Raw genomic sequence first — 26,383 nt, forward strand, 5'->3', positions numbered from 1 at the left:
GCGTGTCGGGATTATTTATCTTAATATGTCTTTTTTGTAGAAGAGTATAGGATAAAAATCTATCGTGTGGCCCCCAATTAACCCAATAGAATTCTGTCTGTTCTAATAATAAAGAAAAAAGGTACTTCTGAATTGATCTCATCCTTTAATAAAAAAAAATTCTTTGTTGAGTAATAACTTAATTCTTCACTAAAATACTATTTATTATAAATATCAATAACCCATCGTTTTCACTTACGAAAAAAACAAATTGGCTATTCCATTAGTTCATGAATTCGGACACGAATTCTATCTCTATGAATAGGGAGATAGGAAAGAAATGAATATAGGAATAGATGGAGATAAGAAACAATACAAAAGATCTCTTTTTTTGTTGTAATTGGATTCTTTCCATTTTTTTTTTTTCGTTCCTATTCTTCTTTCTGAGAAAAAGGGGACTTACTAAATAAGGGATTATTTCGTTTCCGATAGTTATTTATTTAATGGGTGGATAGGCGCATACTCTGGATCGGAATCGTGGGGAGTACTGCCTGATCATTTCTACAAACTTAAAGCCCCAATTCGTATTCTTTTTATATTATGCATTTTGCAAAAATGTCCTTCTCTCTCTTTTGGATAATTTGGAAAATCTCCAATTACTAATCCTTTGTATATCTTGGTGTTTCTAACCATCCACTCATTTTTGCTCAATCAGCCGTGTTATGGTAATACATATATGTTAGTACATCCAAATAATAGTGAAAACTCGATCCGATTGATCTTTTGAGTCCGCTTCAAGACAGGATAACTAGTCAACCAATCTTGGGATAAAGGCTCTCTTGCGCCTATGTTTATTTCTGCTTAACTCTTATACATAGAAAATGAGACTCAATATTTTGACTGCTAATTTTTATTTATCTAAGCAGTTTTCTTTCACTCATATAACTATCTGATTTAGTTCATTAATCCGAATAATGAATATAAAAATGAAGATATCTATTCATCACCCCTTTTCTCAAAAAAAAGGGGGGAGAAGTTTATGTCTCAACGAATCACACGTAGAGATATTGATAATACACATAGAGTTAATGGTATTTCATAACTAATTGATTGAGCAGCAGCTCGTAGACCACCTAAAAAGGAATATTTATTATTGGATCCATATCCTGACATAAGAAGGCCGATGGGAGCAACACTTGAAATGGCAATCCATAAAAAAACACCGATCTGCAGATCTGCTAAAACAAGGCGATAACCAAAAGGAATTACTGAATAGCTTAGTAAAATTGATATGACTGCTATGGATGGTCCGATACTGAATAAACGCGTATCACCTCTAGATGGAAGCAGATTTTCTTTAAAAAGTAGTTTTGTGCCATCTGCTAAAGCTTGAAGAACTCCCAAAGGACCAGCATATTCAGGTCCAATACGTTGTTGTATCCCGGCGGATATTTCTCTTTCTAACCATACAATTACTAGTACGCCGATTGTGATTCCCAATACAGTAGTCAAAATAGGGACAAGCACCCATAGAATTCCATAGACTTCTTTTAAGAATTCCAATCTCTATTTTTTGAGAACACCCATCAAAATAACCAAAGAAGATTTGTCCTTTACAAATTATTATACCTCATCCAATCATGCTAGTTTTTACATTTTCCGTTTGAAGTTTTTTGGATGATTGTTCTCAAGTTAAGATTGAATACAGGTAAATCGTAAATCACATTGAATGCAGGAGATGGATTACAGGAGAGAAGCAAAAAACGGTCTTAAGTTCAGGTAAGATCAAGTTCTATATATTGGATATTTTTTCCATTATGGGGAAGAGTCTCCACTTGTTGCAGGGTTTTTTTTTTTTTTTTTTTTTTTTTTTTTTTTTTTTTTTTTTTTTTTACGTTTGTCGGAAAAGTAAAGGACTATATGACTGTAGCTTGATCAATCAAATGTCATTTCCCATAAAAAAATGGACACCAAGATATGATTAACGGGGGACACTTATGGATTTTCTTAGATATGATTAACGGGGGGCACTTATGGATTTTCTTAGATATGATTAACGGGGGGCACTTACGGATTTTTTTAGATATGATTAACGGGGGGCACTAATGGATTTTTTTAGATATGATTAACGGGGGACACTTATGGATTTTCTTAAGGTATATAGTTTGAGTACTCTTTTTGGGTCATGAGAGTATGAATAAAAAGTAATTTTTCTTTAACTAAAGATACTTACAAACAAGAGTTCAACCCAAGTAAAAGAAAGTAATAAGCACTATAAGACTTTCCCTTAAGTTGGGAGTATACATATTAATCATACCAAACCTTGCTGTATTTTGTCACAGACAAACAAAGTAGATTCAACCTCAATTGTTTAATTTTCTCACGAATACTAGAGTAGATGCAATATCAAGAAGTACTTGATTATCACAACTCAATTTAATCGGTGTTATGATATCAAATCTCCACTCAATAAGAAGTTGATATATTCACATTATTTACACACATACTATGTTGCTCTATATTTTTATTCAACTTTGAATGTGACACTACATTTAATTTTTTACTCTTCCAGAAAATCAAATTACCACCATATCCATAGTATTAAATCATGCCCAAGCAACATCTTATGACCATTGTATAAACCACGCCCATGAGCAACCTTTAAAAAGCACATAATCTGTTCCAGTCCAGCCTAATAGGCAACCGTAGGAGCAGTTATACTAGCTCATAATACTCACTCAAGAAGCTATGGTTGAGTCACTGTAAGATATTCAAGTTTTCCCCACGAGCCTCCTATGTTTTTCAAGATCTTTCAGGAATGTCTCCTCCTTTAGGAGTTCTAAATTAGTTACCATTGTGGTACTTACATAGCTTATCCTTGAACTTTCCTGTTTCAGTCTACGAGTCAAGTATATATTTCATGTGATAACAAAATTCCCTTGCTTCTTATTACCCCAATTCCCAAGAACTTTGTCAACAATTCCAACTTTTTTTTTTTTTTTTTTTTTTTTTTTGTATGGAATTGACAAAGGAGAAATGTGTTAAGTAAGTCATAAGTGATTTGATGTCTTATGTGTCATCACTTGTAATAACAGTATCATCTATAACGTATACAACTAATAAGATGACACACTTCTCATACCGTTTATAAAAAACAGAATGATTTGATAATACCATCAAAATATCATCAACATATAAAAGTAATAGGATGTGAAACCACTCTCATATTGTTTATAAATAGATAGGATGATCTAGGGTGTTTTCCTCATACCAAAGTTTTCAATCACCTGATTAAATTTTTTCAACCATCCATGTGGACATTGCTTTAATCATCCATATAGCTTCTTATTATAGACTTCTTTTTGAAGATCACCATGAAGCTCATTTTTAATAATGCCAAGCTAGTTTAGGGGATAGTGATATTAACAATATGTTTATCCCGTAAATTATGTGACAAGTAGATATCTTAGCTTGACAGCATCCTTCTTTATAAACGTGTCTTGGGACAAAATGTTTATGACGGGCTTAAGATGCAAAATTACATTCTTAATTTTTATGGAATAAAAATATCTTCATATTTCAATAATTTAATACTAAGATACATATTCTTATCACATAGAAGAAAGACACAATACATACAAATAAATAATGGGAGTTAGAATAAAATAAAATCATTAATAATTACACATAAATAGCATATTTATAACCAACACATGTTGATAATTTAATTTCATCCTAAAGTCATACATATTGCTGAGTTATGCTATTCAACAATTGATCGAGCAGAGAATTGTATGGAAATTTGCAAGATGTGTTGGTTCCTCAAATGTTCATCGAGCACACAACTCGTAGGGTCCTTATTATGGAATGGGTAAAGGTACTATTGCTTGACTCATCCTTTGAGATAGTAATGGGTAAAGTTACTATTGATCGACATATCGATAAGATTGAAGATGACAAAATTATCGTTGGATAGGAATTTTTTATGCCAACGTTGTCCAATTTCTTTATTTTTAATGATTTTATTTATTGGTTATCATTTTTGGAGAAAACTGGTTTGTTTTTTGGAAGTTCAAGAAGTTTTTGGCTTTTTCCTCTATTTATTCCTTTTGAAGATGCGTGAATTTTATCTTTCGAGGCTTTCTTTGAGATTTATTTTCAACCTTTCTTATGGAGTTAAATCTAGTATCTAGTGCTAATTTTTTTGCTTTGAGTAAGGAATTGAATAGAACTTTGAAGGAGAAGCTTCTTTATGAAATCAATTTCCTTAAAAGGAAGTTTGAGACTCTTTGCCAATACTTGATGGAGCCATTTGGTGTATGTATGGTTTGTTTGAAACAAGAACTTGTTTGTTTCACCCAACCATTTTGAGCTAATGGGTCGAGATCTTTGGGTTGTTTTATGGAACATTCATGCTAAGACTTGTTCAGTTTTGTTTGGGTTTCTTTAATTTTGCTATTCTTTTAAGTATTTGGTTAGAAAGAAACTAAAGATTTTTCACAGAAGGATCAATGGTTGATTTATTTGAAAGATGAGATTTTGCTAAAAGATCTTTGGTGCTTACACTAAAGAAAGTTTTCTAATAACTCTTTCAATATAAAGATTGGAGGCTTTTTATGCCTATGATCTTGTTTTAGTTAGTTTGTGTAAAGGGCATGAGGAGTTTGTTTTAGTTAGTTTACGAAGACGCATTGTTATCAACAACCTTTTCATGAATAAAAACTCAAAACTCTCATTTTGACTTTTGCGGTATCCTTGCAACTTGTAAGTTTAACCTTACTAAATTTTGTGAGAAGGAAGGCAATCAAGTTGAGAGACTATTTTGCTAGGGCCAATTACTTTTTCTCTTTTAATAAAAACAATTTTCAACAATTTTCATTTCACATTGTAACATGAATCTATTAGTTTATGAATATAATTCTTTTTTTGAGTGTTTAATAGGATCTTTGCTTACCTATCTTCCATATTATTTATGTAGGGCCAGAAGTTAACAGAAGTGAAGGATCTTTATTTGGTCGAGGTCATTTTCAAGACTTAATTGAGATTCTACAAATAGATTATATGTTTCTCAAGTAATCTTCTCGTGTAGCGTTTCCTTTTGTAATCTCTAAATAGAATCTCTTTCCTAGTCCCAATCAGGTTGGGGTATATTGCTCCTTCAATCAACTTCTAGAATATGGATTCTATCATGCAGATCCTCACCCGGGAAATCTTCTTCGCACCTCTGATGGAAAATTAGCTTATTTAGGTATTATCCGTAACTATATCATCTTTTCTACTTTTAGTGAGCTTGATTGTACGTCTTAAGTTTTTGCCCCTTCACTGTTAGAAGTTATAATAAGGTGTATTACTTTAAAATAATTTAAAAATAGAAAGCCATTGTTCTATTGTGAAATTTCATATTATGCGAACCAAAAACAGTTTTATGATTGTTGTCAAACTTTTTGTTTCAGGCTTGAACCAGATACCAATGTCAAACTTTTTTCTCATGTTTAATTTTTTTTTTTTTTACATACAATGATAAGACCATATGTCTGGATGAGCTAATATTTATGCACCTGCTTTATTGTCAGATTTTGGTATGATGGGTGAATTTAAACAAGAGCTTCGCGATGGATTTATTGAAGCTTGTCTCCATCTTGTAAACCGTGATTTTGATGCATTAGCCAAGGATTTTGTCACCCTTGGGTATTGTTGCTTTTCCCTCTTTTCCCTCTATTTGTTTCCTGTTATAGATAATTCATATGATACTTAACCTTTTGGGGTGACTTTTTTCTTGTCTCTATAGGCTTCTTCCACCAACGGCAGATAGACAAGCAGTCACACAGGCATTAACAGGTTTTTTGTTTATCTAAAAATCTCGTGGATCAATAAACTGCTTTCTTGAGTTTTATGGTAATTTTCTAAAGGGTTATCATGGATTAGGTATTAATCTCACGTATATTTTGGCTGCAGCTGTCTTCCAAAATGCTGTTTCTAAAGGAGTAAGAAGTATTAGCTTCGGAGACCTTCTCGGAAACCTAGGAACCACAATGTACCGTATTTCTCGACACTTACCATCCAATCACAATCTTAGTTTCATTATTCTTTGTATTTTCAAGTCTAGGTTACAAAGTGAAGAAAAGTTAACTTGCTCACTCAACTTAAGAAATTTTAATCAATTTAAGTGAGTGAGAAAGTTAAGTCTGAACAAAGAAAGCTTAAAACTATTAGAAGGCATAAGTTTGGCTAACACCAAGGATGGGGGATAAGGTCTAAAAAGGAGTTCAATTCTAAAAAAAACATAAAAGTACATGTAAAAGCCCTAGAAGTGTTCGGAGATTCGTAGAGATTATGTTCAGCTTGGTGCATGTAGTGCGTTGGTAGGGCTTAGGGACTAGTAGGTGAGGCATTTGGGTGGTTGATTGGTGTGTGGATGCAACCCAGCAAGGGGTGGATGCATACATGTTGGTCGAGGAATGAAGTTGGCATGGGCAGACACATGCAAATGCTGCCTACTTAGGCCAGGGCTAGCGTCCACACGCTGTGCAACTCCTTTGGAGGTCTCATGAGTGTGCGTGCGCCTTCGATGCATGCGTGTGTGCAATCTATTCATGCTTTGCTTCAATGATTAGGTGGTGCATTCAACCTTAGAGCCATCTTGATGATTAGACTAGACAAACGTCAACATAGAGATCACATGGCAAGCCATCTTAGCTTGTTTTCTACCCCTTCAATCACTTAAATCCTCAACTATTGCTACTTTTTTCTAAGGATATCGTTGGTACCCAAGGGCAATGGTGGTTGGATGTGGGCTTGTTGTCAAAGCAGAGTATTAATAGAAGTTTAAATTTGTCATGTTGTAATATTTTCACTGGGCTAAAAGAGTAATATTTTCCTTTTCACATAAGAAATTTAAAATTTAGCTTACTTTTGGATTCCCATTGATATTCTTTTAAATTTTCCTGCAGGTATAAATTCAAATTCCGGATACCTTCATATTTTTCTCTCGTTATTAGAAGGTAGTCATACTTACTCTTTGTGAGATATGTACTTTGCATGGTAAAAACTAGTAGTTTTATGTTATCAACGAGGTGATAAAATCATTGGTTTACTTCGATGATGGATTTAGCCTTGCAGTATTGGAGGGAATTGCTGTCAGTTTTGACCCAAATTACAAAGTTTTAGGCAGTACATATCCATGGATTGCTAGAAAAGTACTCACCGACAATTCGCCCAAGCTCAAATCCTCCTTGACATCCCTGCTTTATGAAGTGAAACATTTTTTGCTTTTTAAATAAAGATTAGTTCATTGAATTTTTTTAGTCCCTTCTTAAATATAACATTATATTTTCTTGATAGGAAGGAGTTTTCAGAATTGATCGTTTGGAGTCTCTGATCACGGAGGTGGGATTTTCTATTTTATTGTATCAATATATGGATCAAAATGCTTTGTACTTTCAAATTAAGGTTCAATTGTTTAATAAAGTTAATTTATTCACTTATTTATTTTAAATTTGGGAAAGGGTATTTAAACTCAAGTTCTCTTTTTGAGACCCTTGTTGGAATAATGCTATCTTCTTTAATCACTTTCTTTTTTTTAACAACGTACAAAGCTTGACCCTATTATTTAATTAGATTTCGAAAATACTTCTTTTACACTTTTTGAGCCATGTGTTGTTAAAAATTTATTGTTTTTATATTTCCTATTTAATTTTAATTCAAAGTTTTGGTGAATTTTATTACATGATAATTTTGAATTTTATTACATGATAATTTCATCAATGTTATAAAATCTCTTTTAGTGTTTTATTGTTTAAGGAACATTTTATTCGTTTTTTACATTTTAAACTTTTTAATTAACTTAAAATAATATCTAAGGTATGAAATTAGAAAAACTTATTAAGAAGCTTATATATTTATTTATATAATGTTCTTCAAAACCTTTGAATTTTTTTAACTATGAACACGTTTATAGTGAAGATTTTTCAAATAAATGTGGCTTTCTTCCTATTGAAGTCGAAATATTTGATTTGTCTTTTTTTAATTATTGTGTTAATATCTCTAGAAATTGTGAAGAACTGATAAATCGTCCAACTGAAGGTTTGATTGTGCAAGGAAAAATTGATTTAAGTCATTATTTAGTTTTCTTGATATTGAATTGTATAAGTAAAACTTTTGGAGACTTGAAGAGGTTTTTATTTCGTCGAAGAAATGAGAAGCTCTCTAAATCTTTCCTTGTCTATTTTTAGTGATATGTAGTAAAATCTAGTTCTTATCAATTTTTGGTATTAGAGCAGGTTGTGATTGAAAATGACTAATCGTGTGGAACCAAGGACTGAAATGATTAGAATGTTATTATGGGTATATTAGTATTTAGTTAGGATGCGAGTTGTATCTCAAGAGGGAGGGTCCAAGGACCTCAAATGACTTGGTTTGTATGGTAAGTTATATTCTTGGTCAATTAGGAAGCGACAGGAAAGGGAATGATGGAGTTTCAGAACTCTATGAAGAATGAATTTGGGTTAATTCAAGAAACTCTGAACGTGAAGGTTGAATAGTCGATGACATAGAATGTGTCAAGAATGTTTCATGGCTTTTTCTTGTACATGATTATAGATGTAAGAACGATGAGTAATTGTTATAATTCTCAAAGCATGTCAAGTCAGGAACAAAAAGGTCTAATATTGTCTATGACAAAGATTCACTGGATGTGTTTTGGCAACCATCTGTTGAGTATGGTGAGGATTGTTGGGAGAGAGTCCCACATTGGCTAATTTAGGAATGATCGTGGATCTATAAGTAAAGATGATATGAAGCCTTTTGGAGAAACCCAAAACAAAGTAATCGGAGCTTATGCTCAAAGTGGACAATATCATACCACTGTGGAGAGTTGTGATTTCTAATATGGTATCAAAGTCATGCCCTAAACTTAGTCATGTTAATAAAATCCTCAAATGTCAAACAAAGAATTTTAAGCCTCAAAGGTGTTGTCAAAAGTGACTAAAGTGTCGAACAAATGGTGTACTTTGTTCGAGGGCTCTAGAGAAGAAGTCGAGCTTCAATTAAGGGGAGGTTGTTCGAGGGCTCTATAGGTCTCAGGGGGAGGCTCTATGGTGTACTTTGTTTGAGGGGAGGATTGTTGAGGATTGTTGGGAGAGAGTCCCACATTGGCTAATTTAGGGAATGATTGTGGGTTCATAAAGTAAGGAATACATTATGAGGCCTTTTAGAGAAGCCTTTGAAAGCCATCAAGGCTCGTGCTCAAAGTGGACAATATCATACCACTGTGGAGAGTCGTGATTCCTAACGGAATAAGGGATTTAATTGTTGATTGGGGGACTTGAATTATCCGCCTTAAGGACTTGTTGTGTTGCTCCATTGCTCATTAAATTCATCCGAACTTGAATTATCCACCTTAAGGACTTGTTGTGTTGCTCCCTTGCTCATTAAATTCATCCATGCTTGTAAACATCTTCTGCATGATTGATAATAATTTTCATTCTAATGTGTGTTTATATATTACAATGATATCGTTCTTCTGGCAGTCACTTCGTGCTAGAATCGAGAAGTCCTCAGTGAGAAAAGTTGTAGAGAACTCGGATAGCAAAATAGTAGTCAAGGAAGTCCTTTCCTTTGCATTGTCTGATAAGGTATGAACTAGCTTTTTTGTCTGCATTTTAAGTAACATCTCTAAAGTATCCCTTTATGATTAGTGACTTTAATTTTTTTTCTTTTCTTTTAAAAAAATCTAACATATTATACAGGGCTCCTTCCTGAGAGATTTACTTCTCCAAGAAATAGCCAAGGTAAATTTTTGGCCTAACATTTTCCCCTCCTTACATGATTTTAATTTGATTGATAGTCTATTATAAGAAAAGGTATTATTTTACCACTCAAATGTTCTCATGTCTTGAAACTTATGTTTTGATCAATCATCTTAGAATTTCTAAGAAATATTCATTCTTTTTGTACAAAATTGTTACCAAATTCCAATGACTAATTTTCGTGAACAATTGACAGTTTGGTTTACTTTATACATCTTTGTGTTTCTTTAGTGGAGGTATTGGAACCTATCTAGGCAGTCCCGTGAATATTGTGTACTATGATTTAATTATAAATCGGTATAGTTTTCTTGATGCATACCATATTTCCTTTATCTCTTCGTTTTTCTTTTTGCTTTTTGTGTGTGGGTATTGTCAGGGTTTGGATGCATTGGGATTAGCAACATTGGATTCTATAAATTCTATAACTGCTGCAAGGATACCTTTTGGCTCCTCAATTTCTGTATCGATGATGACCAATGAAGATGTGAACAACTTGAGAACATTGAATCGTCTTATACTCTTGCTGTCAGGATCTCAAGAAAATCTTTCTAATGAGGTTGGTCCTTTACTCTTACTAGCATTACTAATGAAATTAAGAATTTGTAGACCAAACTAGGTCCTTTTATAAAAAGAAACTGGAAAAATTATGGTTTATACACTTCTTAGTTCCTGAATATTAGTCCAAAAAGAGGTGGAAAAATGACCTCATTTGAACAAAAGGAGTGTTTTTGTGGTTTAATAGAAACAAGTAAAAGAAATCTATTTTATTCTCTATTTTTTATGACCTATAAGATTTGGCATATACTTATTACCCGAAATTCCAGCTTCGAATGAGAATATATTAGAATCTATATTATATACTCAATGCCCTAGCACATAATCTATCATGGATATGAGTTTTCTCAAGTTTTTATATTAGAGCTAAAAAATGTTTTTGAATTAATTATGGCACATTATTGTCTCTTTTTTCTCTACCTATTGTGTTGTTTCTTGAACCTTATGCTATCTTGTTGACCTTTTTCACCATGATAGGTAACTTTGCAGAGAGCTAATAAGAATCAGATAACGGGGTTTGATGAAGCATATGTACAGGAAATTTTATTCGTACTTTCTGTTATTCCTGAGGTACAGATCTAATGTATGTACTTGCCAATATTTACCTCACATTTATTTATTGATCATAAAAATTTCTAGGAATTTAGTCATGTGTCAAAATATCATCTATAGATATCATGACTAGTCCACATGTTTGTTCATCGCTTGCTACATGTTAAAAATGCAATTGTTAAAATCTCTTCTCTTGCTCTATAAGAATGTTTGTCCTGTTAAATGAACACGGCTCTACACAATTGTATGATATTGTCCACTTCGAGCATAAGCTCTCATGGCTTTGCTTTGGGTTTCCCCAAAAGGGCTCATCCAATGGAGAGAATTCCTTGATTATAAACCCATGATCATTCCCTAAATTAGCCAATGTGGAACTTTTATCCAATACCTCCCCTCAAACAAAGTATGTCTCCCCTTAATCGAGGCTCGACTCCTTTTCTTTTGGAGTCTTAGTCATTTTTTACGATGCTTACTCCTTTTCTTTTGGAGTCCTTTGTTCGACATTTGAGGATTCTATTGACATGGCTAAGTTAGGGCAGGGCTTTGATACCATGTTAAATGAACACGACTCTCCACAATAGTATGATATTGTCCACTTTGAGCATAAGCTCTCATGGCTTTGCTTTGGACTTCCCCAAAAAGACTCATACCAATGGAGAGAGTATTCCTTGATTATAAACTCGTGATCATTCCCTAAATTAGCCAATATGGGACTTGCATCCAACATGTCCAACGTCTTATCATGTGGTGTGTACTTTTGAGATGTTATAATACGAGCACTTAAATGCACTTGAAGAAAAGAGTTATTTTGTGTATGATATTGACTTGGCCTAGTGTTCTTTGGACTATAAAGAAGTTGGAAATGGCTATTAAATTTAAATTTGAGGCAACTTTCAAAGAATTTATGACTGTGTAGATGTTTGTTCTCTTTTCTTGTGACATTTTGAGACAATTAGTACTTCAGTGCTTTTTTTTTTTTTTTTCTAATTCGTAGTGTGCATATGGTGGTCTGTCATTCAATGTTTTTACGATTTCTCTTTGATGCCTTTCTTGTAGCTCCCACCAGAATCACAGCAACAAATACTTAACCTTCCAGTCGAGGTCGCAAGGCGTTTGATTTCCCGTGTTACTGCAAGAACCATTAGGAGGATGTGGAGCTAAGTAGCCATTTGAATTGGCGTCCGGGACCAAAAATGAGATATGATATACAAAAAAATATAATGTTCAAAATGTCTTGATTCATAGCAAAATCAGTTTCTACTTCTCCTCATGTCCAGGAGGATAATGATCCATTCATTTTGAAGAAGATTGTGGAAGGAGACTTCATGATTCAAAAGCATGCATATTTTGACATGAAATTTTGAATCAGGCTATTACAAATTAAATGTTTCTATGTTATTTTTGTGTTAAGCAAGAGCCTTCTCTTGAGAAAAAAAACAATGATTTTCATAACGGTTTCTCTATAGGGTGCTAGAGAGATTGGTTACACAGTTAGATGTTAAAATTTTCATCATATTTTTATATGTTCGTGCGTAACATCCATATATGTAAGAGTGGTTTATATTTATGTTTACCTCATCTTCTCATTGCGTCGTTGCTCATTCCCGCTTTACCTCGTTCAAGAAAAGAGCTACTTCACCTATTTACCTTGTTCAATCAAAGAGATAGTGAAACCCGAGTTTCTAAGGTTCAAAATTTCATTGACTCATGTTTTTGTTTAGGTTTAGGATTTTATTCATTTACTCTACTTTAAAGTTTAGGTTAGGTAATAGAGGTTCCGAAAGAAGACAAGATTTAGAGAAAATTATATAGAATGTTTTTTTTTTTTTTTTTTTTTTTGCATTTTTTCTTCATTTTTGGTATTTTGTCTGTGGAGTTCTAAAGGCACGTTATTCATAACTTTCATTCTCTCACTTTTCTGTCGTTTTATCTTCATTTCACCTAGACATAACATTTATAACATTGCTAAGGAGTTAAAAATACTTTTAACTGTCCTAAAAGAAACTGTCTTTGTTTAACGGGTCAGAATCACATTTTTATGTTTTTTCTATAGCACTATATAAAAGTAGTAGTAGATAGCAAATTAATTTGTCTTTTGAGAATTATAGTGTTTTTTTTCAAAATTGAGTGCATACATGAACATGTAAATATATGAATAACTATTGTGAGACCACCATGTATACTTTAGGGTCATGAATGTAAACATATGAGTAACTATTGTAAGACCATAGTTAACCACCATGTATACTTTAGGGTCATGATTAGCTACTATGTAAATAAGCCTTAAAATATATTAAATAAACACCATAACTCAGAATTATGAACCCACAATTTATAACAATGAAACGTGATTCTTCTTCTATGTGACATGAATTGAAACATCTTTTTATAATTTTGACAACATGTTCTTCACATCTTCCTTCAAGTTTATATTGCATAATTGATGTCTTGGTTTATATACAAAACCTTATAATCATCTGGTAGAATAGTATGGTGTTTGCTAGCATGAACATCATCCATAGGAAGTTAGATGACAAACTCTCCCACGGGACGATATAGTCATCCTAGTTTGAGGGAGCGACACCCATGTGCTGATCGACCATTGAGTTTTACTACATGATACCAAGAAGTTTATTTGGCAACTACTACCAATTCTCCTATAGTTGCTCCATAAGTTAGTAACTCTACCAAGTCTACTAACAATTCTCCTAGAATTACTATATAAGTTAAGAAATTTGATTTTGTTCGAGATTCTTCACTCCCAACAATTCTCGCATCTCTGCAAACTTAGTCCTTGCTAGGGTCTTGGTTAGAATATCTGCACGTTGCTCTCTAGTACATACGAACTCCACAACAATTTGTCTCTTCTCAACACGCTCACAGATGAAGTGGAAGCGAGTGTCAATGTGTTTGTTGCGTCCGTGAAATACCGAATTCTTCATCGGTGCAATCACAGATTTGTTGTCAACATAGAGAGGTACCAACTTTAGTTCACTTCTAGTCACTTTGCTCAACAAATTTCTCAACTGCAATGCTTGCAAGATGCCGCAGTTGTTGCCATGAACTCGGTCTCACAAGAAGATAGTGTCACAATCTGCTGCTTCTGAGATTGCCAAGAGATCTATTTTCATTGAGATAAAATGTCATTCCTGCAGTGCTTTTTTTATCATCAATGTCTCTAGCTAAATCATTATCGGTAAAACCGACTAGTTCTTTAGGACCTCGCCCTTTTTTATACTTCAACCCGTAGCTTGTGGTTCCCTTCACATAGCGGAGAATGTATTTAACTGCTTGATGATGCATCATAGTGGACTTTTTCATGTACCTACTTACTATTCCAACAACATATGAAAGGTCCAGACGAGTATGAGTCAAATACCTTAGACTTCCGATGACACATCTATACTCAGTGAAATTCATCAAGCTTCCTTCAGTATCTTTCCTGAGTTGTAACTTTGCTTCCATGGGATACTTGGTCGGATTGCACTCTGTCATCTTAAATTGCTGCAACGACTTCTTAGCATAGGCCAATTGCTTTAGCATGATGCACTCTTTCCTTTGGTCCACTTCAATACCGAGTTAGTACATGAGTAACCCGATATCAGTCATCTCAAATTCTTTCATCATTTGCTACTTGAACTCTTTGACTCCTTCCATGCTTGTACCAGTGACGATCAGGTCATCAATGTACACGCCAACTATGAGTGTTTCAGCCCCATTGTTTCTTGTATACACTACTTGTTTTTGCAAGCACTTCATGAAGTTTAGACTCTTTAAGCTCTTGTCTAGACATATGTTCCACGCCCTTGGTGCTTGCCGTAAACCGTAGAGGGCCTTTGACAAATTGTACACTTTGTGTTCTTCGGCTTTGATGACAAACCCTTCAAGTTGGGCAACATACACTTCTTCTGGAGGTCACCATTTAGGAATGCTGATTTGACGTCCAAGTGATGGTGATAAGATAAGGAATCAATACAAGGGGAATAAGATTCGGATTACCTTGTTGATCGAATATCTCAAGGCAAGAACATTGTTTGAGATTCGAATCACTCCACAAGCAAGATCGATCATGTCTAGCTTGAATGATTCTTGTTGATCAAATATCTCAACACAAGGACACTTGATTGAGATTCGAATCACTCCACAAGCAAGATTGATCATGTCGAGCTTGAATGATTCTACATGCAACCTAAACTACATAGAATTGCAAAGAAACTTAGTCATTGGCTAAAGAAGAGCACAAATGCTTCTTTTACTATATTTTCCAAGTCTACTTACAAATCCAACATACATAGCTTTATATAACCTCAAAATGAAACTATTAAAGGCATTCCAAAAGTTGTAACATTCATACTTAATGGCCATAATTAGCCATTATGTAAATGTAACCTAAAGTAAATAAAATGTCTTAAAATACAATAACTCTAAATTACTCTAAATTTTAACCCACCCAAAATTTATAACTATCAAACTTCATTCCTCTTAAATGTGACATGAATTCAACCTCTTTTGATAATTTTGACAACATTTTCTTTACATCTTTATTGAAGTATATTGTATGAATGATGTCTCTTGGTTCATATAAAATGGACCTCTCACCCGTGTTGAGTTGCGAGGGCAAGAATCAACCTTACAGTGTCCAGTCTAACCACAAGTGCAAAAACCTCCTCAAAATCAACTCCTTGTCGTTGCACATATCCCTTCGCCATGAGTTTTGCTTGTGCTTGATGAAATTTCCTTCACTATTCTTCTTAAACTTAAACACTCACTTCAAACCGATGGGCTTGTATTTGAGCGGTAAGTTAGTTAGTGTCCACGTCTTATTCTTCTCAATGGCTTCAAGCTCTTTTTGCATGACCTCCTGCCACATTGTCTTAGTTGCTGCCTCATGGTAGGTTGTCGGCTCCTTGGTCACGACCAACACTAACTCATCGGGATCTAGTTCTTCTTCAAGTGTATCGGCATAAATTTCAGCAAGAGAAAAAAACTTCTTTAGTCCATCTTCTATTGTGGATCCTCCTGTGCTCTCGCCTGATCTCTCTTGTTCTAGAGAATTCATCATGTCTTTCAGTATCATTGGTGATGACATGTGTGGACTTGTTGGTGTCACTCTCGATGCACTTGGTCTTTGGTGTCTCCCTCTTCTTCATAGGCAATGAACTCTGTAACAGTCTGCTTGTTATCGCCAATGCTACACCAATCCCACTTCTTCTCTTCTTCAAATACGACATATCTACTTATATAAATTTTCTCATGTTGCGGATCATACAATTTGTGTGCCTTGGTTCCATCCACTACGCCAAATTACACCATCTTTTGGCTTCCATCGTCAAGCTTTTTATATATGGCTTTGCAATCTTAACATGTGTTGTACAACCGAAGACTCTTAGATACTCGAAGTGAGGTGTCTTGCTGAACCATGCTTCATAGACGCTACGAGTTTCCAGCGCCTTTGTCGGTAAACGATTTAGAAAATAAACTACATTTTGTATTGCCTCGACCTAGAAGATCGTCGGGACTTGCATGCTCTTGAGTAAGCTTCTTGCAATGTTCATTATGGTGTGATTTCTTCGTTCAACCACACCGTTTTGTTGTGGAGTGTATGGTGCGGTGAGTTGACGCTTGATGCCTTCCTCTTCGCAAAACTTTAAGAAGTTTTGGGATAAGAACTCTCTATCTCAGTTGGTACGCAAGGTTTTTAGCTTGTGATCAGACCCATTTTCAACGAGTCTTTTGAACTTCTTAAACGCATATAATGCCTCTCCTTTTTCTTTGAGCATGTACACCCACATCCAACGACTATAATCTTCAACAAGTAAGAGAAAATACTTGTTACCATCAATCGATGATGTGGTGATCAGACCACACAAATCTGCATGAACTAGTTGTAGTGGTCGCTTAGCATGGAAACTGGTTTAAGCTAGAAACGACAGTCTTGCTTGTTTGAAGACTAGGTAACTTTCACATAGTTGGTTCGGGTGTATGACTTCGGGTAGCCCTATAGCCATCTTCTTCTCTCCCATCATTTTGAGCATCTAAAGTTCACGTGTCCATGTCTTGCATGCTATAGCCAAGTTGGGTCTACAAGTGCCGTCAATATAGTGGTGGGCTAGCTGGTCTCCAATAGTATCTTGTACAGGCGGTTATGGACTATTTTACCTTCACCTACAAAGTTTTATTTCTGTCGAAAATCTTGAGGAATGAGCAAGCTAACTTCACTTTGCTTCCTTCTTTCGTCATCTAACCAAGACTTATAATGTTACTCTTCAAGTTTGGAATATAGTATACCTTGGTGTTGGGATATGGAGCATGTTGCCTAGATCTGGTAGAGATATATTTGGAAAATATTTCGTAAAGATCTGATAGAGATATATATGGTAGATATTTGGTAAAGATTTGATAGAGATATATTTGGTAGATTATATCTCATAGGTTTAAATCTTTGGAAGCTATATTTAGTAAATTGAAACCATATATATACCCCCATTAGGCAGTGCTCTCAAAATGTACTTCTCTTCATTCTTTGTATTCTCTCTTTGTTATACATACCTGAAGTCATCAATATAAAACCTTTAGCCAATATTCCTCCTTGTATTTTCTCTCTTCTGTTCTTTGTATTCATCTTGATCGAGTGTGTGCATTGTTGAGCGATCGAATATGTACGAGAAACTGTCGGCTATGAATAAGGTATATTTGATGCGGAGATTATTTAATCTACAAATATCTGAAGGTGGATCTGTTGCTAATCATATAAACGAATTCAATATGATTACAAGTCAACTGAGTTCGGTAGAAATTAATTTGAGGATCAAATTAAAGCATTGATTTTGATGTCATCTTTACTCGAGCCGTGGGATATTGTTGTTGCCTCGATCAGTAGTTCACATGGATCTAATAAACTAAAGTTCGATGAAATTCGAGATGTAGTTCTTAGCGAAAGTATTTGCAAACGGGAAATTGGAGATTCATCAGGCAATGCTCTAAGTGTTGATCGAAGGGGAAGAAGAAAATCAAAGGGCCCAAACGATGAGTGATCAAAATCAAGGAACCGAGGAAAATCTACAAATAAACCAAATGTAAAGTGTTGGAGTTGTGGAGAAAAAAGGTTACTTTCGAGCAGATTGTACAAAGAGGAAGCAGAATCACAAATCAGAAGATGACGATGATTCGGTAAATTCAGCAGAAGACATTGGGGATGTTTTAATCCTCAGCTGGACAGTCCGATTGAATCCTGGATTTCGGATTTAGGTGCATCTTTTCATTTGTCTCCAAATAAAGAGTTGTTTAGAAATTTTAAGTCTGGGAATTTTGAGAAGGTGTATCTTGTCGACAACAAAGATTTGAAGATTGAAGGAAAAGGGGATGTCTGCATAAAAACTCCGATAGGAAATCAGTGGACATTAAAGGATGTTAGATATATTCCTAGTCTCAAGAAGAACCTGATCTCTATTGGTCAGTTGGATAGCACAGGTTATGCAACAATGTTTGGGAAGAGTTCGTGGAAGATTGTGAAGGGTGCTATGGTAGTAGCATGTGGCACAAAATCTGGAACCTTATACACCACTGCAGGGTGTATGAACATAGCTGCTGTTGCTGAGAGTGCTTCAAATTCAAGCCTGTGGCATAATAGACTTGGACATGTGAGCGTAAAAGGAATGAAGATGCTGGCTGCAAAAGGAGTTTTGGAAGGTCTGAAATATGTTGATATGAGTTCTTGTGAGAACTGCGTTATGAGCAAACAGAAACGAGTTAGCTTCACAAAGATTGTCAAAGAATTGAAGTAAAGTACCAAGACAACAAAGCAAGGGGGAGTTGGGCTTGAGTTGCAAAACAATTCCCAGAGTGATGTTGTAGCAGATACTCAAGAAACTCCTGAGACTATTGTTAAGGAACCAGAGGTGAAGCAAGTTGGAGTTGAGGTTGAGTTGCTAAAATATTCACCTAATGATGTTGTAGCAGATATTCAAGAACCTCATGAGATTGTTGCTGAGAAACCAGAAGCAGATCAAGTGACACCTGAGCAGGTGTTGAAAAGATCATCTAGAGCCATCAGAGTACCAGATAGGTATGTTCCTTTACACTATTGATTGGTGACTAATGAAGGGGAATGAAAGGCCCTTGATGAGGCCTTATAGTTGGAGGATACAATTAAGTAGGAGCAAGCCATGGATGATGGGATGTCTAGGCTTCAGAAATGCGTTGCTCTTTCATCTGTTGAGGCTAAGTACGTGGCATTAGCTGAAGCTGGAAAGGAGATGATATGGATGATAGACTATCTAGAAGAATTAGGCAAGAAGCAAGGTCGATAGTTAGAGTGTCATGCAGTTGGCGAGGAACCCAGTCTATCATTCAAAACACAAAAGGCGATACCATTTCACTCGAAGGTTAGTTGAAGATGGTGATGTGTTTGGAGAAGATAGAGGGTGCAAGGAATCCATCAAACATTTTGTGTTGATGTTGGAACATTGAGGTTGTGCAAAGCCTCAATTGGTATGGTACAGATTGAGAATGAAATTCTTGGTTGACTGGATTAGTCTCCAAGTTGGAGATTGTTGGGGTTGACTGAACCAGTCTCTACTTGGGAGATTGTTGGGGTTGATTGGATCAGTCTCCAAGTAGAATATTGTTGGGATATGGAGCCTGATGCCTAGATCTGGTAGAGATATATTTGGAAGATATTTCGTAAAGATTAATAGAGATATATATGGTAGATATTTGGTAAAGATTTGATAGAGATATATTTATTAGATTATATCTCGTAGTTTAAATCTTTGGAAGCTATATTTAGTAAATTGAAACCATATATATACCTCTTTAGGCAGTGCTCTCACAATCTACTCCTCTTCATTCTCTTCATTCTCTGTGTTCTCTCTTTGTTGTATATTCTTGAAGTCATCCATACAAAACCTTTAGCCAATATTTCTCCTTGTATTTTCTCTTTCCTATTCTTTGTGTTCATCTTGATCGAGTGTGTGGGTTGAGCGATCCTAACAATTGGTATCAGAGCTAACAACTGGTATCGATCCTAACACTTGGTCAGTAAACGTTTGTCGTCATTCTTGCACTAGAACAAGATGGATCCTTTGTCTAGGATCGATACAATTGATCCATCGCCAAACTTTATGTTTCCAATGAACTTCTCATCAAGCTCCAAACTTTACGTTTCCAATGAACTTCTCATCAAACTCCTTCAACTTTGTTCGATCTCCGGTCATGTGGATGCCTGCGCCATTGTCAAGGTACCACATGTTGGTCTCTACTCAGTCTTCTCCTTTTGTAAGAAGGTTCGACATAACCTTTTCTTCGTTGAGCATTAACAGGTTGGGCATCTTCTCACCCAACATCAGTGCAGGCTCTTGATCCAGCGTGAGTGTGAGGTTTGCCTCCTCATAGCACTTCTTCATGCAACACTCTACTGCAGAGTGCCCATATTTCCCACAAGAGTAACACTTGATCATACTCTTGAACTTCTAGGGGTTGGCATTGTCATAGGTGTGTGAGATATTTTCATGGCCTCCTCTACCACCACGTCCATGTCCGCGACCATGTCCATGACCTCTTTTTTCCTTGTTATGGTTGCAATGTCCCCTCGAACTTGAAAAAGAAGATTCAGTCATCATTCCTTTTCGTTTGTGCAAGCTACTGCTCATATGTGAGTAAGAGGTGTTTTTTTTCCTCTTTGACTTCATAGCCACGAAGTGTCACCTCATGGACCGCAAGACGACCAACGACCTCCTCAAGTGACATGTTTTTGAGGTCGCCTAACTACATGATGGAAGTAACATTTGCATGAATCTTGGGGGAACAACTAAAAGGCATTTATTGACGAAGGAGATCTCATCTACCATGTTGCCTAATGAACGGATGTCGTTGACGATCGGTGTCAACTTCATGGCAAAGTCTTCTATTAACTCACCATCCTTCATGCAGATAGCCTTGAACTCACTCTTCAAGGTTTTCACATTTGCTTCCTTGACACGTTCCACACCCACATGTATTGTTTGCAGCGTCTCCCATGCTGCCTTTGTCGAGTCCTTCTTTGCTAACATGAGAAGAACGTCCTCTAAGATTTTTTGGTAGATGGCGACAAGAGTCATCCTGTCCTTATCTCCTCAATGTCACCATGCTCGATGGCATCCCACACGCCTTGTGCCTATAAATTGACAAGCATATTTATCGACCCATGTCGTGGAGTTACTCTTCATGAGTAACGGGTACGAAGTGTTACACTCTCCTCCTTTCCGTTCTTTATCATTGTCACTTCTCCTCCAGTGACTTTGTATAGTGACAACATTTGTTTTGACATCCTTGCTCTGGTACCAAATGTTGGATGTGACTCTCGATCGAAAAAGTTAAGGAACACCTTGAGAGGAGAGATCTTTTGGAGCAAAGACAGCTTAAACACTTCGCTTTTCAATTTTTTTTTTTTTTTTGTTGTTGTGAAAAGAGCATAATCTCATGAATATTTATAGTGGAGAAAACACTAACTAGCTTCCTGAACTTTCTCCTCAAGTTAAGAACCACTAACAATTTTCTTAATTAAAGCACAAAACTTAGTCCACAATTTGGCAACTACGGTCAATTCTCCTATAGTTACTATATAACTTAGTAATAGCTCAAGTTTATTAGCTCACTAATAACTTAAGATAATATATGCTCTCATGGTTGCACACCCGAACGATCCCTACAAGTATTATTTGAGAAAAGTTTGAATAGCTACTTACATGGATGATGTATATCTTCTACAGGTAGCTTTTCTGTGTTAAAAGCTCTAAAATTTCTGAAATTTTTATGGTAGGTTCTAATTCAAGTCCATAGAGGGTTAGTATCGAAATCAAGATAAAGAACTGACAAAAGGAGGTCAAATATGCTAGAAAAGAGGAACTCACGTGCTTCCCATGCATGAGTACAGACAATCGCCTAGGAAGGAGATGCGTGCTCTTTGTGCAACACGTGGCACTCATTGATAGGCACGCCCGAGTTAGGTTAGGTCAGGTGGTCAGATAGGGTCACGAGTGATGAACTAGGTCACACTTAAGTTTGGATCAAGTCGCGGTTTGAGTCCACTACAACCACAACGCATGTCCTCATCAAGCGCCAACACACATCTCCTCCTTTCATGCAACACATGTCCCACTCCTTACTTGGCATGCTCCACCTCTAATTGCCTAACATGTGTCCATTCCTTTTATCACTTGTGTATGGATCTTCTAGATTCCCATCAATTATTTTTGTTCTTTTACAATTTATTTCCATTTTTATATCATTTTCTACTGAGGTTGAGTTTTAATCCATCTTTCCAATAAATATATATATATATATATATATATATTTTATTAATAGTGGGGAGAAATAAACGCGTTCAAAGTTGGTTCAAAACAAAAAATTTACAAATACACCATAACTCTAATTTTCGGCTTAGTTCATCGAACTTGTGTGAAATCTCTTCAAAATCAATATATTAAAAATTCATAATCTAATTTAAATAAAATCTCTAGTATATTTTGGAAAACCATAACCGAAACCAGTATATTTTGGACGATTCAAATGTCTAGATTGGGTCCGCACATTATTTTGAACAAACTTCATGGAGGGATTGTGTAACCAAAAGACTCCTCCTCCTCGTTGCTAGATTGGAAAATCCTAGAAAATGAATAAAATCCTAGAAGTTAGAGCTTAAAAGAAACAAATTAGAAAATTAATTCTTGTTGGGCCTCGAATGCTACAAATTCTCTTCCTTTAAGAGCTTTTGTCCCCATAAACAAATAATAGATTAGGATAAGACTTTGTTCTTCTCATATTTCCTAAGTGATCACATCGTCTTAATGGCTTCTCCACATAACCTTGAGCAAGGGAATTATTTTATTACGCAACTGCTTCACGACCCGAGCTAGTGTGCTAATGGGCTTCCCTTCCTAAGACGGGTCCTTTGTAATAAGGTGTGCCTCATGTTGTGCGACATGTGTAGGATCCTAGGGTGTACTACCATAGGATTGAGACATAGAATATGTAGTGCATAGCGATAAGGGTGCTTGACAACACTAGTCTTACGCCACAAGCTCTATCTTTCTAGGATCTCAAAGGGGCTTATGACCATTGGGCTCAACTTTTCCTTTTTTTTTTTTTTTTTTTTTTACCTCAACACCCCTTTCTTAGGTGCTACTTTCAAGAAGACAGTTACCCATAGCAAACTCAAGGTTTGCTCTATGAGAGTCTATATAGCTCCTTCGCCGACTCTATGTAGTCAATATTTTGTGCTTCATCTTCTACACTACTACGTTCATGACCTGCACTAACTCTATTCTCAAAAGCGGTTGTTTACTTACCTCTTTTCAGAATACAAGAATTTACATCTATGTCCATACAGAGCCTCCAATGGTATGATTGATTCATAATTATTATGGGAGACAAATCCCATAAACAGTAGAGATTAGTCCTACCAATTTGTGAAATATGTAACACCGACCCACAACATTTCTCTCAAGATTTGATGATGTGGATCAACCCGCTTGATTTAGTAGAAATAGTTATTAACTTGAGCAAATTTAGGAAAATGATTAGTGATTTATTTAAGAAAAGTTTTAGGAGAAGTTAGAAGTTATGAACTTTGTTGAGCAAGTTCAGGAAAATGGTTAATGCTTTATGGGGGAGAATTATTAGGTGGGTTTTAACTTGTTTAAGAAATTTGTTAGTGATTTCTCCCTTGTAAATACTCATGTATGCTCGGTTCACAACAAAAGAATAGTGCTTAAGGTTTTTCAGTTCAAATAAATTCTCCTTCCAAATGGTTCTTTCTGTTTCAGTTATTTAATTGGGTGTACTTAGATCAAAGGTCAAAACCAATAGGTTTAGTCTCACAGACAACCCTTCCATTTGAGGATGAAAAGTCCTCTAAATTACATCTCCAATGCCTTTTACACACTCTTCTAATATTGACTATAAATTACGTCTCCAATGCCTTTTACACACTCTTCTAAAAATTCAACATAAATCCAATGTTGTCTCGGTCAAACACAATGAAGGCGTAACATTGTGCAGACCAACTATCTCTTTAACTTATAACTAATCCCACCGTCTACTCATTATATGATCTTGCCTAGAATAAAGTGAGTTATCTTGGTCAATCCTTCCACGACAACTCTAATTTCATTGAAACCTTGCCTTGTTCTTGGTAATCTCGATATGCAAACCCATGCTAACATTTTCTCACTTCTACTAAGATATGTTTAGTGGCTATAATAACCCTATAAATTGTTATCTCAGGGCCTTTATCTGTTGACAAGTCGAGCATCACATATTTCGCTACGTCCTTCTTCATTTCTTGTCTCCAATAACTTACTCTTAAGTTTTGGTACATTTTCATACTTCTAGGGTAGAATGTATAAGATGTACCGTAGGTTTCAATCTGTCCTTTCATCTGAGGATGAAAGTCGTATCGACTCTAAGTTACGTCTCCAATTCTTTCTGCAAATGACATAAACATGGTGTCTTGGTTAGACATAATGAAGGCAGGAACATCGTGCAGACGAACTATCTCTCTAACTTATAAGCCCACTATCTACTAATTATATAATCTTGTCGAGTATAAAGTGAGTTATCTTGGTCAATCCTTCCACGAAAACTCTAATGTCATTGAAATCTTGTTTTGTTCTTGGTAATCTCAATATGGAAACCCATTCTAACATTTCCCCACTTCTACATAGATATGTTTAGTGGCTACAATAACCCAATAAATTGTTGTCTCTTGGCCTTTATCGGTTGACAAGTCAAGCGTCATATATTTCGCTACGTCCTTATTCATTTATGGCCTCCAATAACTTAGTCTTGAGTTTTGGTACATTTTCGTACTTCTAGGGTAGAACGTATATGATGTATCATAGGTTTCAATCATTATCTATTTCAAGATCTCATTGTCTATACAAATGGCTCACCCTTCTTAGTCATTTGGATTAATGTTGCTAGGATCCCAGAGAAGTCCTAAACAAGCTCCTATAATTACCGGTTAGCCCTAGAAAACTCCACACTTTTGTGACTGAGGTCGGTCTGGGCTATCTCATAACTGCCTCAAACTTAGCTGGATCCATTGTAATCCTATTACTCAATACCAAGTGAACTAGGAAGGCCACTTTCTACGGCTAGAACTCGTAGTACGAGAACTTGACGTACCACCGATGCACTCTCAACACAATAAGGATCTTTCTTAGGCGACCTTGGTGATCACCTCCATCTTGGAGTATGTTGTATGCCCTCAGAAAACCATGAAAACGGTAACAAATGAGTTCTAAACACTTAATTCATCTAATTCTTAAACTCTACAAGGTATCTCTCAGTACTCATAACAACTCTTTAAAAAATTCTTCCGTATGTCCTTTTATCTAATCCTCATTTCAAGGTAACCTGATCTTACCATGATCCTTACCATGATCTTAGTTTCTTCTCATGTGGCCAACTCCACCTCTTATCATCGTGACACCCTGACATATTGCTCACTTTGGACACTGTTACTTATCTGAGTTAAGTACGAGCTATTCGGGAAAGATAATTCTTCTGTGAGTCTTATGGTGTTCTCCTAGGCTAGCTCCTGTAATGTCTTATGGTTGACCTAGTCAAACCTCTTTTAGTAGTGATATTTCATCACTAGCTCATCCATGCACGACAACCTCTCAAGTCTTGATATGAGATCCTAAGAAATTCACTATAAGCTCTAGTGTGGTGACTAGTCTTCCTTAGCCCATAGGATGCTTCCTTTGCAGGTAGACATAATGTTCTATATCTAGGTTTCACCTAAGACAAACTATGTCTTCTGCCGGGCTTTCTTGTTTTCTAGCCATGAACACGACCATTTCTAAGGTGGTTCTTGAATCGTGTTATCTAGAGACTTTGCCTCTATCTGAACATGTTTCACAAGTATCTCATCTGCAACCATGCATGTAGAACTGGAGTTCAACTATTCGTAATCCAAGTAACCTATTCAAGGGTAGGTTCTTATCTTCTCAATGCCTAATATTATCTTTCTTCGAAGGGTGGTAGAGTGGGTCATACTGAAGGAGAATTAACTCTTCATCCATACAGCGGAAACATTGGGAACCGTTTTGATTTTTATTAATTAAAACAAAGCAATAAATACGAGAGTAAGAACTCTCCCTTGGTAGAAATCCAACTTGCAAGACTCCTTGAAGTATTCAATGATAAGATAAGGAATCAATACAAGGGGAATAAGATTCGGATTACCTTGTCGATCGAATATCTCAAGCCAAGAACACTTTGTTTGAGATTCGAATCACTCCAGAAGCAAGATCGATCATGTCTAGCTTCAATGATTCTTGTTGATCAAATATCTCAAATACTTGTTTGAGATTCGAATCACTCCACAAGCAAGATTGATCATATCAAGCTTGAATGATTCTACATGCAACCTAAACTACATAGAGTTGATGGTGTTAATATAACACATGCGGAAGCAATTTGGATCTTAGGCACTTTTAGAACAT

General features: G+C 35.6%; 1 protein-coding gene across 2 annotated transcripts in view; it reads left to right on the forward strand.

Moving 5' to 3' along the window:
* Positions 1-12,342, forward strand: part of LOC111436728 (uncharacterized aarF domain-containing protein kinase At1g71810, chloroplastic) — a 17,952-nt gene extending 5,610 nt beyond the window's left edge. For both annotated transcript variants that reach the window (XM_023074441.1, XM_023074442.1), the window contains 15 exons: positions 1,715-1,758; positions 3,766-3,856; positions 4,958-4,999; positions 5,119-5,227; positions 5,553-5,667; positions 5,768-5,817; positions 5,935-6,013; positions 6,930-6,980; positions 7,091-7,232; positions 7,321-7,365; positions 9,507-9,611; positions 9,726-9,767; positions 10,162-10,341; positions 10,818-10,910; positions 11,949-12,342. In XM_023074441.1, coding sequence (XP_022930209.1) covers positions 1,715-1,758; positions 3,766-3,856; positions 4,958-4,999; positions 5,119-5,227; positions 5,553-5,667; positions 5,768-5,817; positions 5,935-6,013; positions 6,930-6,980; positions 7,091-7,232; positions 7,321-7,365; positions 9,507-9,611; positions 9,726-9,767; positions 10,162-10,341; positions 10,818-10,910; positions 11,949-12,053 — 1,293 coding nt within the window. In that variant the 3' untranslated portion in view covers positions 12,054-12,342. The remainder of the gene's footprint in view (positions 1-1,714; positions 1,759-3,765; positions 3,857-4,957; positions 5,000-5,118; positions 5,228-5,552; positions 5,668-5,767; positions 5,818-5,934; positions 6,014-6,929; positions 6,981-7,090; positions 7,233-7,320; positions 7,366-9,506; positions 9,612-9,725; positions 9,768-10,161; positions 10,342-10,817; positions 10,911-11,948) is intronic.
* The last annotated feature ends 14,041 nt before the right edge of the window (positions 12,343-26,383 follow it).

This window comes from Cucurbita moschata, unplaced genomic scaffold (genome assembly GCF_002738365.1).
Source record: "Cucurbita moschata cultivar Rifu unplaced genomic scaffold, Cmos_1.0 Cmo_Scf00059, whole genome shotgun sequence".
Lineage (NCBI taxonomy): Eukaryota > Viridiplantae > Streptophyta > Magnoliopsida > Cucurbitales > Cucurbitaceae > Cucurbita > Cucurbita moschata.